This window comes from Carcharhinus amblyrhynchos, chromosome 26 (assembly GCF_965287045.1).
Source record: "Carcharhinus amblyrhynchos chromosome 26, sCarAmb.v2.hapA, whole genome shotgun sequence".
NCBI lineage: Eukaryota > Metazoa > Chordata > Chondrichthyes > Carcharhiniformes > Carcharhinidae > Carcharhinus > Carcharhinus amblyrhynchos.
The window spans coordinates 3,203,229-3,219,944 of NC_137349.1; the positions used below are offsets into that span (position 1 = coordinate 3,203,229).

The window sequence follows — 16,716 nt, forward strand, 5'->3', positions numbered from 1 at the left end:
ATTTACATTTAAGGAAACTAATATATTATGTTCATAATCAAACATGAGCTTTGAAACACATTATTGGAAACATTTCTGAAAGTGTTATGTAAAACACTGTTTGTAATACAAAACAGCATGGTCAGTTGAGTTAACATCAAGTGCCAGAAACACTTGGTACAACTTTCAGCAGTTATTCATATAACTTATCTTTCCAGAATCGAATGGAGGAGAGCAAAGCACTATTTAGGACAATAATCACATATCCCTGGTTTCAAAACTCCTCAGTCATTCTCTTCTTAAATAAGAAGGATCTCCTGGAAGAAAAGATTATGTACTCCCATTTGGTTGACTACTTTCCAGAGTTTGACGGTAAGTGAATCCCTGGATGTCATTCTTTTTTGAGAGTTTCTGAAAGTTGGGGGAAAAAATAAGTCTTGAACAGAGGGTGCAGTATTGAGAATTCAAAGTCTGCTTGTGAGATTGTTGTATAGTGGTAAGTGGGAGAAAAAATATATTGAACTTTGCATGGAATAGAAGATAAGATGTATCAAAAGGATACAGAACATCTGTTACATTTCAGACTTAAGTGGTAATTTTGTTTTCTCTTTTGGACCACTTGCTTCTACTTCAAATTTGGCATAAATAATCTATTTAATCAGATCTGATTAAGTATTGGTTTTACATCAATACTATAATTTAGCAGCTGTTTTTGTTCTATACAATCATGGCATGAGTTGCCTAACATATGTTTATACTTTTAATATTGGAGACATATTAACTTGGAAACCAATGTAGTATTAAAAGAAAGTATACCTCACTGCATAACGTTTTCTGTATTTTCTAAAGAATGCAAAATTTCAAGGACTGGATTTGGCTTTAGAAATTCAGTGTTAATAAAACTGCTATATACAGTTGAATCAGTATTGAAGAATAGAAGTTGATAACTAATTACCGCAGGCAAACTGTAGTGGCACTACTTCAATGACATGCACACATTTTAATAGCAAACACTATTTGCATACAGTTAAGTGTGACTTAACAAACACCTAGCACAATTGAGTGTTAAATTTTGAAATCTTTCGCTTTCACCCAAATTAGGAGTTTTTCCATAATTTGCTGGGCACTGCATATTAGTGCAGCTTCTAAATTTTTGTTAGCGACTATGAGTGGCACTTTTATCCGATCATTGACTTGCATGATGAGAGGTCCCAGATCTGATGCTGCTCTCCATCTAAAACATAGCTAATTGCTTGCCTTTTGATATCACACTTCTTCTGGAAGCTGCTTGTTATTGGTTCAGCATGCTCTTTTCTAATATGAAAAGAAAATTGAATAAACCACAAACATATTTCTCTATATCCCACTTACCGCTTTCTCGAGTTTGCGATTGATCTACACTGCTCTTATGGTCAATCTAGTGGTGGTTTTATCATTGGATTTTGTTGAACCACGGTAGAAATCGCACTGATCCTGGCACAACTGTTTGTAAGTTAAAAGCTATTGTTTTAAAAACGTGTTTTGCTGGTTTGTAGAATTAGCTAATTTGTTTCATATGTAGAGTAATAATTCCCTATGATGGACATAGTCTATTGAAATAAATTGTAAGACTGAAATTCAAGCCATTTCATAATTATGTTCCTATCCCCTAGGTTATAGTATATTCCTGAGATTACTTTCCAGTGCCATAATCTTGAAAACTTAATGCGTAAGGGAGTAGTTGTCATCTTTTGTCAGCAGTGCCAATTGAAATTCTATATCCTTAACATACTAATTCTAGATTTTGGCCACAGCATATTATGCAAGTAATGATCACATAAACTGAACTTGCTGAATTTTATTTAGACTAACAGTGAAGAAGATTTCCTAGTGGGTCTTTTTGACAACATGGCCTTGGCCAGCAGGTTAACTATTCTGGTGGCATTCTCAAACATGAACATTGCTATTCTGCCTGTGCTGTTGCCAATTCTACAGTTACACGTTTGCTAAAACCTCCCACATCGCCAGTTCTCTCATGTATGGTGTGGGAAGGTCCAAGCAGAGTGACTGGTTTATCAGAGGACCAATTGTACATTAAAAAATAAATGGGAAACAAACATTTAAGCTCAGCTTCCCATAATTTGGACTACGACATAATGACAGCATCATTAGTTACAATGGCATTGCTTAACATTAAGAATTTGTGGGTTGCTTCCTGGGTATTAAAATGTCCAATATTTAGTATTTTAGAGCAATACAACCTTTATGTCTTGCTTGTGAACAAAAAAAGCCAGTTGCTATTTTGTGCATGTGTTTTCTAGGTCCACAGAGAGATGCACAAGCTGCTCGAGAATTCATCCTGAAGATGTTTGTTGACCTGAATCCAGATAGTGACAAAATCATCTACTCTCACTTCACATGTGCCACAGACACAGAGAACATACGTTTCGTCTTTGCGGCTGTCAAAGATACAATTCTACAGCTGAACCTGAAAGAGTACAATTTGGTCTGACCAGGCCAAAGAAAAGGAAAGAAGAAAATTTAAACCATAATGACCGCAATTGTTATGATCTGTGAAGTTTGCAAACTGCTAATTGTCATCCTGGATTCTTGTCTGTGTGTGTCCACAGAGTTGTAGCTTCTTTTAAAAACAAAAATGGTTTTATTCAATGCAGGGTCAGGGAGGGGCAAGGGGACACATTTTTAAGGTGCATCTTTTTGGGTGCCAATCTACATTTCCATTTTTTTTCAAATATCACTTAACTAGCTGTATAACAGATAGTTGGCTTGAGCTACAATCTCTTTAATGCTTGTTCAAATGAAGAATAGCAGGTGTTCTTCCACTTGCCAAATCAAAATGCGATGCCATTCCCGCTCTCTGCTCTTTCAGTTATACTGGTCTTCTGCTGTCTGATCACAGATATGCTCTGTGGTGCACAGTGGTGTTGTTTCAGGACTCTGTCTGACAGAAACCAAGCCATCACTTGCATAATCGATGTACTATTTCTGGTTTATTTGTTTTTTTTCTGATCAATGAGAAAGTATTGATACTGTGATTTATTTTTTGATTTTTTTTAAATAAATTATTGATGTTATACATATAGTTTGCTACTTGCTGTATTTCAGCCATAGACTACAAAGATGGGAGGTCACTAAGGAATAGCATGTTGAGCAAATATCATAGGGAAAGGGTAGGGGGTGGGTGGGGAAAATTTGCTCAAGTACTTAGAAATCTGAGATGTGGAAATAATGATTACTTGGCAAACAAATGAAGCCAAATCTAGTATAAAGAAATAAGTGTATTTATCTAATTTATGGACCAGTATACTTAGGCTTGATTTCAGATTAGAATGTTTCTGTACGAGTTGGTTTACAGATACTCAGCTGTTGCCAAACTTTACTGCTGTACACTACAATGGCAAGTTATGGCTTTTTTAGGATGACTTGCTAACCTAAAGTACGTTGACAGTTTATGCTAATTTTACTCAGATGAGGGGTTTTAACCTTGGAAGTTTTTAATAGCGGGATAGTTTTATGCAGTCAGGTACTTTTACAGATTTTTTTTAATTATAGGTATGATATCAGGCCTGTTTGAAAAGAAAACCTCCATCTGTGTTTCATAGGAATGCAGATGCCAAGAAAGTTGCACTACACAGCTCTTAATTTGTGTGATTTCTCTATACAAAGGTGAAAGGATAGCTTTTATAAATGCTGCACCGTGCCATAAATATACTGTACCTTTTGTTTAAAAGTTTTGATTTCTCCAAATGAATATTGGAACTATTGTTAAAAGTTGAAGGCTCCCAAACTCATATCTTGCATATTGTGGTAAAGCAGGAATGGCATGTTTAGACAGGGCTGATGTCTGTGCTTTTTCTGTTTCTTTTAATATAATTGGAGATGTATGTTTTCCTGCATTCAAATCATCATGCTGCTGCCCACTCAGTATACTCTAACTTTCCTGGATTATGCCCTTTCATTGTTGTGGCTGACTTCCGTTAGCAGAAGGTGCCCTGTCATTTGCTTGACACGTGATCCAACAAAAGAACTGTACATCCAAAACTGTAATTGTTGGGTTAATAAACCTCAACTAAAATAACTGGGTTGGATTAAACAGACTTGAATGAGTTAGAGCAACAGTTGTTATAAGATGCAGCGTTTTATATTTTATTATTGATTATAATCTAATAAATGCCTTTCCAAATGTCACTGTTCAAAATTATAACTAATTGATTTTGGTTGTAATTTGTAATGATGGCTAATAATTCAGAGCTAAGTAAGTCTTGGTTTGTTTGTAGACAATAATTCAAATTGTAATTTGGTCAGCTGAGAGTTTGATATAATCAAATATAATGGTGAGAATTGTACTTTGGTCCTAAAATGTTGGCATGTCTGCACAATAGTTTATTCCTAATACATTGTAGTAAGAGCGGGCAGTAAGTAGATGCCTAAGATTTTGATTGGCAGATTTCTGTGAAAACAGGTGGCAGCAAGAAACTGTTTCTTCAACCCCAAATATTAATTCATTTTTACTTAAAAATGATTGATGTACTTGACTCTCAAAATCTAGAAAATTCAGTTGTGTGGCATTTATATTACAGGTTGTTTTTGGTGGGTAGTGTGATTTCGCCTTCAGTTATAGTTACTATAAATTCAATCCCCTTTATGAAAATTGACTTTTAAAATTAGAAGTTTGGCATATATGAGTAAGTTTGCATAAAGTATGAATGGGGTACATTTGAATTAACTTACCCTGTGCAGATCTTGTGTTCCTACCCTTGGGAAGTCTAAGGAATTTGAAATCTCCAAAATTATATTTTGAGTTCTTGTCTGGGGTTCTTACATATAGGAGTAATAGCTGTCATAGACACTTGACTTCATTTAAAATACCTTTAATGTCAGGTAAGACTGATAATTGAAGGAGAATTATGATTGTATTTGCTCATTTTTAATTTATTTCTGCTCTACTTAGGCTGTTGCTAAAACAGTCAAATATTCTGTACACTACAAACTTTTACCAAACACTCCAGTATCCTGCAAAGATTTCTTCTTTCTTGTTTAAAAAAAACTAAATGCTATTGTTTTAATAAACCAATGTAGTAATATGTCCTTAACTCTTAAGTTTACATGAAAGGCCTTGGGAGTTTTGGCAGGACTAGAATGTGTGAATGCTTAAGTTTGCCCAGAGAGGAAAGAAATGATCCATATACATTTTAAGAAGTTTGGTGGGAGAAAGTAAAGAGGGAGTCTATCTGTGTTGAATTCTGTGGTAGTGAAGTAAAGCAGAGAGTGCCTTACCTAATCCTAAACTGAATTATTTGTCAGTAATGTACATGCTTACGTTATATTCTATAGGGCTAGAACAAAGATTGTTAGTCAGCTATTGATTCTTCCTATATTACCCTTGTAATTAACACTTGTAAATTTAACAACCCAAAAAAATGATGGTTAACTACAAGATATCTGTGTATCTGTGCAATTCAGCAGTGGAACCAAAATGTTGTGAAATCTTCATAAAAGCAGAGTATGTGGGAATGTTACAGTTCCTAGTAAAGATTTGGGGAAAGCTAGGTTTGCTGGATAAAACTTCAAAATTGATTAGATATTGTTACCCTGACTGAGAGTAATTAACTAGCTAAAATTTGTCATATAGCAGAATAAAACTTTTACTTGAAAGCGCGTGGTATGATTTAGTTGCAGCTAAATCAGCCAAATAATAGAATATTCATGCCTTCAATTGAAAATATTGTGTAAAACTTTGCCCCTACGTTACCTGTATCTACTTTCTACAGCTGAAGTTATTTTTACAGAATTTAGGAGGGATCTCATTTGCCACACCGTGCCCTTTTCAGTAGTAGCAATCCTTTTTACCCATTCAGTCGAAATGATTTAATTATAATGAATACCTACTGTGTATTAATGTATATTATATATTTATCTTTGCCTAAATGATATTGGACAAATTGGAATTTACAGTGAATAATGCTGCTTCAGATTACTTAGTGCCTGCAGTAGCGTATGTTCTAAACTTTTCGATATCTAATTTTTCCAGAAAGAATGTCATTTTTGCCTAATTGGGTATTCGTTTCAGAGAGAAAGTTAGCAGAATTCTGGAACTGAACTTCTTGTGTGCGTACTTTTATCAAATGTAACACAATGTTTTATTTTAATGTCAACGGGGAGACAGCATTATTCTTGAATGATCTCATTTTTAAATTACACTAAGCAATTTTCTACTGTGGCCTGTTAGTGATCCTTTAGCTGAAAGTGGCTGGCTAATATCTCCCCAAGTCCCTTAGAAAGGAAAAACTGACTTTTTTTAACATAGTTTGTTTACAGTAGTTGAAGATTTGATGGATAGTTGCAGAACGTGTAGCTTTTGCACATGTTACCCATCTTTAGCTCGGATTATTCAGTTCAACACCGCATCTATCGCAGTGGAAACTCGAATCTCACATTTCCGGATGTAAACAAAGCATTAATTTTCACTTCTAATATTTGACAAAGAAAGTATAGCTTCTTTTAACCTAAATGCCAACCAGCCTGTGTAAATAATATTTTGATTCACTTTATACCCTTTGCCATCCAGAGTTTCCGAGGAAAAGTTCCTTTCCACTTTGGATTTTTAAAAATAAAACACATATTTTAATCTAACTGGGTGATCCATATTTGGCCCTGGGGTTCTGTGCAGTTTTCAGTATATTAGACAAATTTTGCGTGCATGGTATTGAAAACATGGATCCATAGTCAAAAGAAAATGACAATGCAAAGTGTTGGGATGGGATTCCAATTTACACTTTTTGCACAATTACTTTTATGAATATGGCTCCCTGTGTGAGGAGAAATAATTTACCAAATTGAGGGTGGTAGATGGTTTTAACTTTTACCCAGATTTGCAAAAAATGTATAAAATGTATGTAGCATACGCTTGCATGATATAGGAAACTAAAAATGAGAAATGTCTCTTTTGTATTGTATTTAAACCAGGGGACCAAGCTTCTGTCAGGAATCCTATTTTAATTTCTGTCTTATTCCTTGTGGAGGACTAGAAGGCTTCTTGATTTTTTAAAAAATATATTATTGGCATATTAGCAATTGCATTATAGTAGTAATAGTAATCTTCCTAGCTATCTGTTCTACAGTATTGAGAGCTGTATAGGCTATTTTTCCACATTGCTTTCGCTATCATAAACTTGTGCTTTTATCAGTGTTCTGCAAATATTTTGGGAAAGCAGGTGGGAAATTGGGGATTGAGTGGGCATGTTAACTTGAATCTACCGTGATTGATTTACTTTTTGCATATTTGATCGTTTAGATTATGTGGTGAAGGACACAGTTTGTACTACTTGTGTAATTATATACAGATGGACAAATATCACAGGATTTGGACTAATTCTGTAATACGTGCAAAGATTTATTACTACGTTAAAATCAGCCATGTAAGTGTTTGTTTCTTGATTCAGAAATGCAGTATATTGGATTAATTAGATTTGTTGGGCTTTTTTTAACACAAGGCAAACCTAAATAAGGATGCAACTTAACCCTATTTTGCAGTTAATTATTTTGGCCAAAACTTTCTGAAATCTCAATTTCTTTTACATTGCATTGTTGGAGAGAGTTCCAGAATATCATTTTTATAACTAAAATACAGTTTTTATAATTCACTTGTTTAGCATTCTTAAAGCACTAGTCAATCTCCCTTCCCACACCTCCAGTTTGGCAGTTCCAACAGGAGCAATGAATCTAGTGAACTTGATTCAGCTTCTATATTTAAATCATGTGCGTGAAGTTATGCTAACAAATTTTAAATAGATTAATGTTTCACTATGTGAAATTGATGGTAATGTTTATGATGCAACATTTGTTCTGTAAAATGGTATTTACAAATAAAGTGCCAAAAGGTCTTTTAGAAGAAAGAATTGCCAACTTTTCATCCGATCACGGCATCTGAGCATTAGAACATTAACCTGTACCTGGAATTTCTCATATTCCTATTGTGTGCTGTTAACGGGGAATTCCCAAAGGTCCAGCAATTCTCCCTCCAGAATGAGCGAAAGAAAAAGTGAATCAAGTTGACTCCTTTTGTAGCTCATGGTGAGTCACAATGGAAAGTTTTGGTGCGGTCTAGGAAGAAAGTGTGAAGCCTACGGGGGCTCATGGAATAAATAGGTAGTGTCGGAGAGCAGATGAAAGTTCCTGGTGTGGATGGGGGGAAGCATTCACCCGCTTTGTTCTTCTAATTTACCAATTGTCATTTTTCCATTATGTTTTCTCTCTGTAGCAGGCTCTTTCCCAAGATAACCCCTCCCCTCACCCTTTTCTACTTCTCTACATCCTTACATTTCCAGTTAGGTTGTTGGCTTCAACACTTGTTTCTATTTGTTGTTAACTATTAATAGGGGGCCTACCTATCCTAACATAGGGACATTAAGAATGCTCTATTGATGATAGGGGTTCAATTTTGTTCAAATGGAAGCCTTTCTGTTGTACTGTGGATATGAGGATAACCTGTCTGCTCATTGTACTTTCTGGCTATGTTGGAAAGGGAACAGCACTAAATGTGAATGTGACAACATTACTACAGTTTTGCAGGTTATAATTAGTGGTACACGCAGCTTAAGTGTAGATGAGCAAGTCAGGACTGGAAAGTCAGAGAAATGGGTCTGTTTACTGAGTTATAGACAGTTTTTGAGGAAGCAAAACATATGGATTATCTTAACTAACAATGTTGCATCTGTCTACACCTCTCTACACTATGAAGTTGAAAAGCTAGTGGTTGTGTATCATTTTGGTCAGGCATCGGGAAGGATGGGTGAGAGAGAAAATCTAATGAACCATCTGTAGCTGTTCTTAATGGAGAAGGTGGCATTGGCATTTATAGCTACTGCAGAGGCACAGCATGGCTAGTTTATGTAAATTTTCCAAATTGTATTGCTTAGTGGTGTCAGCGACTGCAGCGACAGGAAGACTTTAATCTTGATTGCCAGTGTGCTGCCAAGTCAACAGAGAAGGTTCATGGGGCATTGTTGTCATACAGACTTTGGCTTTGCCTCAACACAGCAATTCATATAGAAACGTCCTTGCAATAGCTACGGTACAAAAAGCTCCATGTGGAAAAATAAGCCTCTTCAGCTATTTGGGATTAATGCATTTTGAGCTGAGAAGTCATCTTAGGCTTCAGTAAGATTGTGTATAGAATGAATATTATACCTCTGTAGATGTCCTGGCTTCATGCAAAGTAGCTGTTCTGTCATAGGTCTGGGTTGTTAACATTTTAGTATTCATTTGGTGGGATATTCAAACTCCATATTTTGTTGTGTATTTCTATGCTTGTAACTTTGTGAAGAAAATTGAGGCATGGCAGCCATTGGCAGTGGTGTATTGAACTAAAATGTGTATTACTGATCTTTCACTTTTTTAAGTAAACCAAATGTAAATTATGTAGAATAATGAATTAAAGTGTGCCAAGTCCCTTCTTTGTAGTGCCAGACTCTACAAGTGCCAATGTGGTGGAAATTTAGGTTGGACTTGTATATTAGGTCCTGTTAAAAGGAAACTTTAAACTATTTAAGAGCTATAACTGCTGTTTTTAAATTGTGTCATTTTAATGCATGTATTGTTGTCGGGGAAGGGCATAGTTTTTGAAACATAAAAGAAATCTTGTACAATAATTACCCAAGAAGGGTCTTACTGGTTATTAATACAGTATTTTTCGGCCATAATTTTGTAATAGTTTAATTTGACCTCTGTTGCTTGACCCTCATGGAAACATGGACTTGATTTTCATATCCTTATCCTGAAATTCTCTGTTTGAAATTGGAATAAATTTTGTTCCTATATCGTTTGCAATTTGTCGTTATTTTACTGCAAAATACAGTGTATAATCAGGTAATGTGTCAGCACTGACTGACAAAAAAGACAAGGTTTTCACATAACTACTTATCATTTCTCTCCAAGGTCCCAAAGTGTTATGAGCTATGGTGACTGTTGGGCATAAACATTGAGTTTTATTGAAATTTATTTCCTAAGGCTGGATCAGTTTTGCATATTTATTTTTTCATATTGCAATTAGCTATCTCACCACCAAATCTAACTTGTTATAATTGCCTTAGTTATTCAAGGTTAAAGTCCAGTAGGTCTATTTGGAGTCACGAGCTTTCGGAGCGCTGCTTCTTCAGGTGAGTGGAGAGGTAGGTTACACAAACACAGCATATATAGACAAAGACACAATTGCAACATAATGGTTGGATTGCAAGTCTTTTCAGGAAATCAAGTCCAGACACACAGACACTGAGTGGAGAGAGGGGTAAGCGCAGATTAAAGAGGTGCGAATTGTCTCAAGCTTGAGATTCACATTCCAACCATTATCTTGCAGTTGTCTTTGTCTATATATGCTGTGTTTGTGTAACCTACCTCTCCACTCATATAATGAAGGAGTAGCACTCCAAAAGCTTGTGATTCCAAAAAACCTGTTGGACTTTAACCCAGTGTTGTGAGACTTCTTATTGTGCCCACCCTAGTCCACATCTCCACGTGTCCACATCTTAGTCAAAGAAGAAAGATTATAGACATACGCCAAGATCTTGCTGCCGTTCATGCCGCCAGGATCTTGACGTCCCGTCAAAAGTGCACCTTAGGCACAGGTTTCGTGGAGACAAGGGGTGCACTCAATGGGAAACACCATTGACAATGGCAGAGCCATAAGATCCTGCCACCAGTGAGGGTGTGCTACCTCCTGCCACTGCTAAACATGCTGCGCAGAGGGAGAAAAATCCTACCCATAAATTATGAATGTCTCCACTGGTGAACAGCTTTTTCAAAGTTTTTGGCCTTCTCAATCATTTAGAATGCTTCACCTTGATGCTCAGAAATCTCTGTCCTCCTCCAGTTTTTAAGGTGGCTTTTAGTCTCTTCCTGATATAAATAAGTATGACTTGGTACAAAATTTGTTTGAAAGGGAATCGAGCTCACTTGGGGATAAAATTGAATTGCGCATTTGAGCTGCACTGCTGGGGGTATACATAACTCTTTAAACAAAGCACTTGTTTTAATTAGGAAGTTACTGCTATCATTAACTTCGAACATCTAATGATGTTCTCCTCTGCAGTGATTAATTTTTTTTCAATTTGCCTCATCTGGCTAATTCCTTTTAATGTTTTTAAACTTCTGTGATAGAGTTCCTGCTCAAGATCAGCTTTCAGGTTCTGCTGCATTCTTTGGCACAGCAATTTATAAAATCCTCTGGACTTCAGCATTTTTAAAATCTTGTCTTGCAACGTCAGTGGTGGATACATTTGATCAGTTATTCCTAAGTTGAGTGTCATAAGATGCAGCTTAACATGAAATCTCAACAAAGGTGAAATTGAAAGAGAATTTGGAGTAAGAATAGATTTTGTACTTCTGTGTCCGGTCACTGGAGCAACAATCAACACAGCAAAGAGAACAAAGTATGGCTGGACAGAAGCCAAAAGAAAGTACGTGTCAGATGTCTCAGTACTCCAATCAAAATGGCAGAGTTTATTTATTAGTCACAAGGCTTATATTAATCCTGCAATGAAGTTACTGTAAAATTTCCCTAGTCGCCACAGTCTGGCGTCTGTTCGGGCCAATGCACCTAACCACATCTTTCAGACAATGGGAAGAAACCGGAGGAAACCCACGCAAACGCGGAGGAAACATGCAAACTCCACACAGATGGCGATCCAAGCTGGGAATGGATCCCAGATCCCTGGTGCTGTGAAGCAGCAGTGCTAATCACCGTGCTGCCCAAAATGGATCTTGAATGTTGAAGTTTACAACATTGATAAGGAATGCCAGCTGTATAGGGTTTGCAATGCAGAGAATAAATGCAAGGTAGGGAATTGGGTGATCAGTTACAGAAGGAAAATAGGGTCGGATGGAGGTGGGTCTCATGGACACCATGCTCAGGAAGACAGGAAAGAAACTAGAGAAATATGAAATTTGGGGAATCGGAGAAGGGAGCCTTTGGGATGTTTGGCTTAGTGACTTGGCAGAGATAGCTGATTGGATATTCTGTGACTTGGTGTCAGAAACCTGAGTTCCTTGCACCTGGAGGTGAGGGTGGAGGAGACTAGAGAGAGGTTTATGAAAACAGCCTGCAGTAGAGAAAATAAATCTGGGGCTACCTTTGTATTGCAGGATGATTCTGGAATAGTAAGCAGTTCAGATGAGAACAGGACCCAATATTAATTGAGCTAGTCCAGTCATCAGAATCCTGTTAATTTTGTGTATTCTGATGAAAAGTTATAATCCTGAAATATTGAGTGAGATTTTCCTGCCAGCGGGATCTTCCAGTGCTGCTGACAGACACTCCTTGGCAAAGAAGGGTGCAAACAATGGGAAACCCCATTCACAGCAGTGGGATCAGAAGAACCTGCCATTGTGGGGAGGGATGGGGATGCCAAATCTCATCCATTAACTCTGCTTCTCTCCTACAGATGCTGACTGACCTGCTGCGTATTTCCAGTATATTCTGTTTTTACTTTTATGATGTTCAGGTTTTTCTAATCCAATTCAGCCAACAGTTGGACAATGAGGAATAAGTACAGCAAGTGAGTGAGCCAGGAGCTAAAGGCATGCAGGCCTGAGAGTCCGAGCAGAGGGAAAGCTGGTAGACACTACGTCCTTCAGAGTAGCCCTGACTTGGAATTCTGGAGATGAAGTAGTGCACATGTCAGGGAGAGGTTTAAAAAAATTACCCAAAGTGACACAATGGAAGGAGCTGATTGGTGAATAACCAGAGTTGATTTTAGTTTCTCATCAAATCAGGGACAAGCCTTGAGTTTATTTCTGGTGAGGTTAGATAATGAATAAAAACATTTTTCTCATTGTCACCTTGAAAATTCTGATACCAAAAAAGAGAATGCTGGAAAATCTCAGCAAGCCTGGCAGCATCTGTAAGGGGAGAAAAGAGATGACGTTTCGAGTCCAAATGACCCTTTGTCAAAATTCTGATTTTTGGTGCAAGTATGTCAGTTGTCCAGGATTTGAACATCGGATCATCAGACTTGTGCTGGCATTGTAATACACTGAAAAGTTAATTTACCCATGAGGAAAATTATAAATCAAGGACCTATTAAAAGATCTTGCATCGATGTACACATTCTATCAATTTTTTTACGTTATAATTTCCTATAGACATGTTTATAATGGTACCAGTGAAGATGAGGGAAGTTTTTTCTATTAATGGGATGTGGGTGTCCCTGACTGGACCAGCATTTATTGCCTATCCCTAATTACCTTTGAACTGAGTGTTTTACTCGGGCATCTAAGAATCAACCACACTGCTGTGGGTCTGGAGTTACATGTAGTCTAGACGGGGTAAGGATGGTAGATTTCTTTCCCTAAGGGGCATTAGTCGGGTTTATTATCCTTAGAGCAGAAAAAAATACAGATTTAATAGAAATGTTGAAAACTAGGAAGGATATTGATTAGAATAATGAGAAACAGTCCTGAGCGGCAGAAAGGTCAGTAGCTGGAGGACACAGACTTGCCGCATTTGGCAAAAGATAGCGGCAGCAGCAAAGAAATAACCTGCAAACTTGCTGGCAAAGAAGGGACTGAAATACCAGGGCATAATTGCTGCTACCTGCACTGAGTCCCAAGATATGTACAACTGAAGGTGTCCACAAGTAATCTCAGTTTAATGTTTTCAGGCGATCATCTCGGTGTTTAGTAGTTCATTCAATTACGAAAATTAGGGTTGAGAAAGCATTATCTGCTCATGTTAGAGGTGCAGTTAACATTTAGCTTTTCAGAAGAAGGTCGATGGATGTTATAGAAATTGAATGAATGGCTTTGGGTTTGGGTTTTGTGTTTGAAGAAAATCAAATATGGTGCTCACCAAATTCAGGCCCTAGTTTTAAATGAATGATCGAGGTTTAATTCTGCTTGTTATTCAGCCAGTTGATCCTGATGAAACACTGCCCGTCTGTACATGCCATAAAACATTTGGAGTGGCAGCCAAGCAGGAACAGGAAGCCTGTTAAAGTTTATCTATATTAGTGTCACAAGAGGCTTAAGTTAACACTACATTCAAATTACTATGAAAATCCCCTCGTCGCCACACTCTGGCACTTGTTCGGTTACGGTGAGGGAGAATTTAGCATGACAAATGCACCTAACCAGCACATCTTTCGGACCGTGGGAGGAAACTGGAGCACCTGGAGGAAATCCACCTGGACGTGGGGAGAACACACAAATAACACACAGTCACAGAAGCCTGCTCCAAAACAATTACTGTTTTTTTTATATTTACTTAAAATATTAAATATGATTCTCTCTGGTAATTCTATTAATGTGGTATTTGGTTTCATATGCCATGTTAAAGTCTATGATTGTTATAGTTTGGCCCTATGTGGTACAGAACTCAGCCTCCTGTGCAACATCAGAGTACCTTGGAGCACATATTATTCACACACTGCCATTCTTCAACATTTTCCAGATCGGAGTCAGTTCCTGCACAACTGCCAGCGCCTGCTCAAGCTAAAATGCATCTCTTTTTTGAAAGTGCAGACTAGCTCAAAGTTGTGCTAGTTTTTCACTATGTTGGCAACCAGACTCCTGTTATTGTGTCCAGCCAATCAACAAAGGGGCGAGCTCTGACTGGAGGCTGAAATCGCAAAGTTGTCATGCTGCTTGTATTGCACTCAGTGGGCAACGGGTTAACCACATATCGTGATCCCTGAGGGCTATCAAATTCAGTCTCCACGGTAACATGTGTTGGCCTGCAATTCTACAAGGAAATAAAATGCAGTCTCGTGTCACACGTTGAATATGTAAGTTATCAGCCGTGAGTCAGTTGGTGCTCATCTAACTTATGAGTCAACAAAACAGGAGTTCAAGTCTCACTCCAGAAACTTGGATCAGAGTGCAGGGCTCCTTCAGTGTCGGCTCCAATCATCAGAAGTACCAATGTCGATGAGGCATCTGCCATCAGGGAGATGCAAAAGATCCAATGGCACTAATCAAAAAAACAGCAGTTCTCTCCACTGTATTGACCGATACATATCTCTTAATCACTGAAACAAAACAGATGATCTGGTCATCGCCATGTTGCTATTTGTGGTACCTTGCTGCCTACAAATTGGCTGCTAGATTTCCTAGACTACAAATGTAATTAATTAACTGTAAATCATGTAAATGTCCTGAGGGCACATAAGGTATGATATAAATGGAGATCTTTAATTTTTATATCAGCAAATATTAAATCTCATTGTTCTTGCACTGGGTTTAAAATTTGCCATTTTACGTTTGGACCCAGTGTTCAATGCTGCCCAGAATAATCAGAATCATCTCTTTCCTTACTGTCAGCTGGTTTGGGTTGACCTCAATCCAATTCCTGGTTGCAGTTTCACAATTCAAAAACTGCCCTCACTTTGTCATAAGTTGTCACAGAAACTGGAATTTTCTGATTGGTGTCAAACTAAAGAGAGAATCTAGGCCATGTAGACTGCAAGACTACAGAGTAGAGCCCTCTAACATTAGTACTAAAGTTAGGTAGTCAGTGCATAAGTTCATAAGATATGGGAGCAGAATTGGGCCATTCAGCTCATCGAATTCGCTCCACCATTCGATCATGGCGGATATGCTCATGCCCATTTTTCTGCCGCCTTCTCATAACCCTTTAGCCCACTACCAATTAAAAATCTGTCTAACTCCTCAAATTTACTCACTGTCCCAACATCCACTGCGCTTTGGGGTAGCGAATTTCACAGATTCACAATCCTTTGGAAGAAGTATAATCGTGCTTTCACTCTGCACTGCTACTAGGAGAGCTTGATGCAGTCAGTACCCAAACAGGTGCATTCTGGCACCCTCAATCTGCCCCAAGAATTATAAAAAATAAAACTGGATATAAATCTAACATTTTACTTTCATGAAGGAGTTTAAATTTAATACATGCTGGATGAGCTGCTACTGCCATCTCTTGGTTGAATTTTAGTTTTGTTACAATTAAAAACAAAAGCATGTTTTTTGCATTTTTGGTGAATTAACTCTGTTAGGTGGAAGTAGGGGCTGCCAAATCTGTTTGGAGTCATTTCTGGAAGTTTGATTAAGTGATATTCTAAGCCAATCTGATCAGGTGATAATTGATTAAAGGGTGTTTGATCTGGCATCTACAAATATTATTGCATTTTCCTACAGTGGGAACGATTCATCTATACTGTCCCATGGATCAGTTCCTAAGTTTCTCGCTCCTTTGCTGGCTATGCCTCTCATGACACTTCTCCCACTCACCAGGATCCTGGTTCCTGATAGTCCAGACTCTGCAGAAAACATTGGCTCCCATGTGGCGTGGTGGCACAGTGTTTAGCACTGCTGCCTCACAGCACCAAGGACTTGGGTTCAATTCTGGCCTTGAATGACTGTCTGTGTAGAGTTTGTTCATTCTCCCCGTGTCTGCGTAGGTTTCCTCTGGGTGCTCCAGTGTCCTTCCACACTCCAAAGATGTGCAGGTTAGGTTGATTGGCCACGGTAAATTGCCCCATAATGTTGGGGAATAACAGGTAAATACTTGTGGGGTTAAGGGAGTAGGGCCTGGGTGGGATTGTCATTGGTGCAGACTCGATGGGCCAAATAGCCGCCTCCTCACTGATGCTCCATTCCTCGGACACCCTTTTTCTATCCTCCTTGAGCCCCAATCCTCTTACCTTCAGAATTTTCCCCTTCTCCATCCTGTCAGACACCCTCCATTCCCCAGTTTCTTTCCTGAAAAACCTACTGTGTCTAAGAGGA

General features: G+C 37.9%; 1 protein-coding gene across 1 annotated transcript in view; it reads left to right on the plus strand.

Moving 5' to 3' along the window:
* The window catches only part of LOC145358598 (guanine nucleotide-binding protein G(q) subunit alpha), a 129,079-nt gene extending 119,284 nt beyond the window's left edge, over nucleotides 1-9,795 (plus strand). Inside the window, exons 6-7 of the mRNA XM_080212789.1 lie at nucleotides 198-351; nucleotides 2,280-9,795. Coding sequence (XP_080068915.1) covers nucleotides 198-351; nucleotides 2,280-2,470 — 345 coding nt within the window. The 3' untranslated portion in view covers nucleotides 2,471-9,795. The remainder of the gene's footprint in view (nucleotides 1-197; nucleotides 352-2,279) is intronic.
* Nucleotides 9,796-16,716: the final 6,921 nt, after the last annotated feature.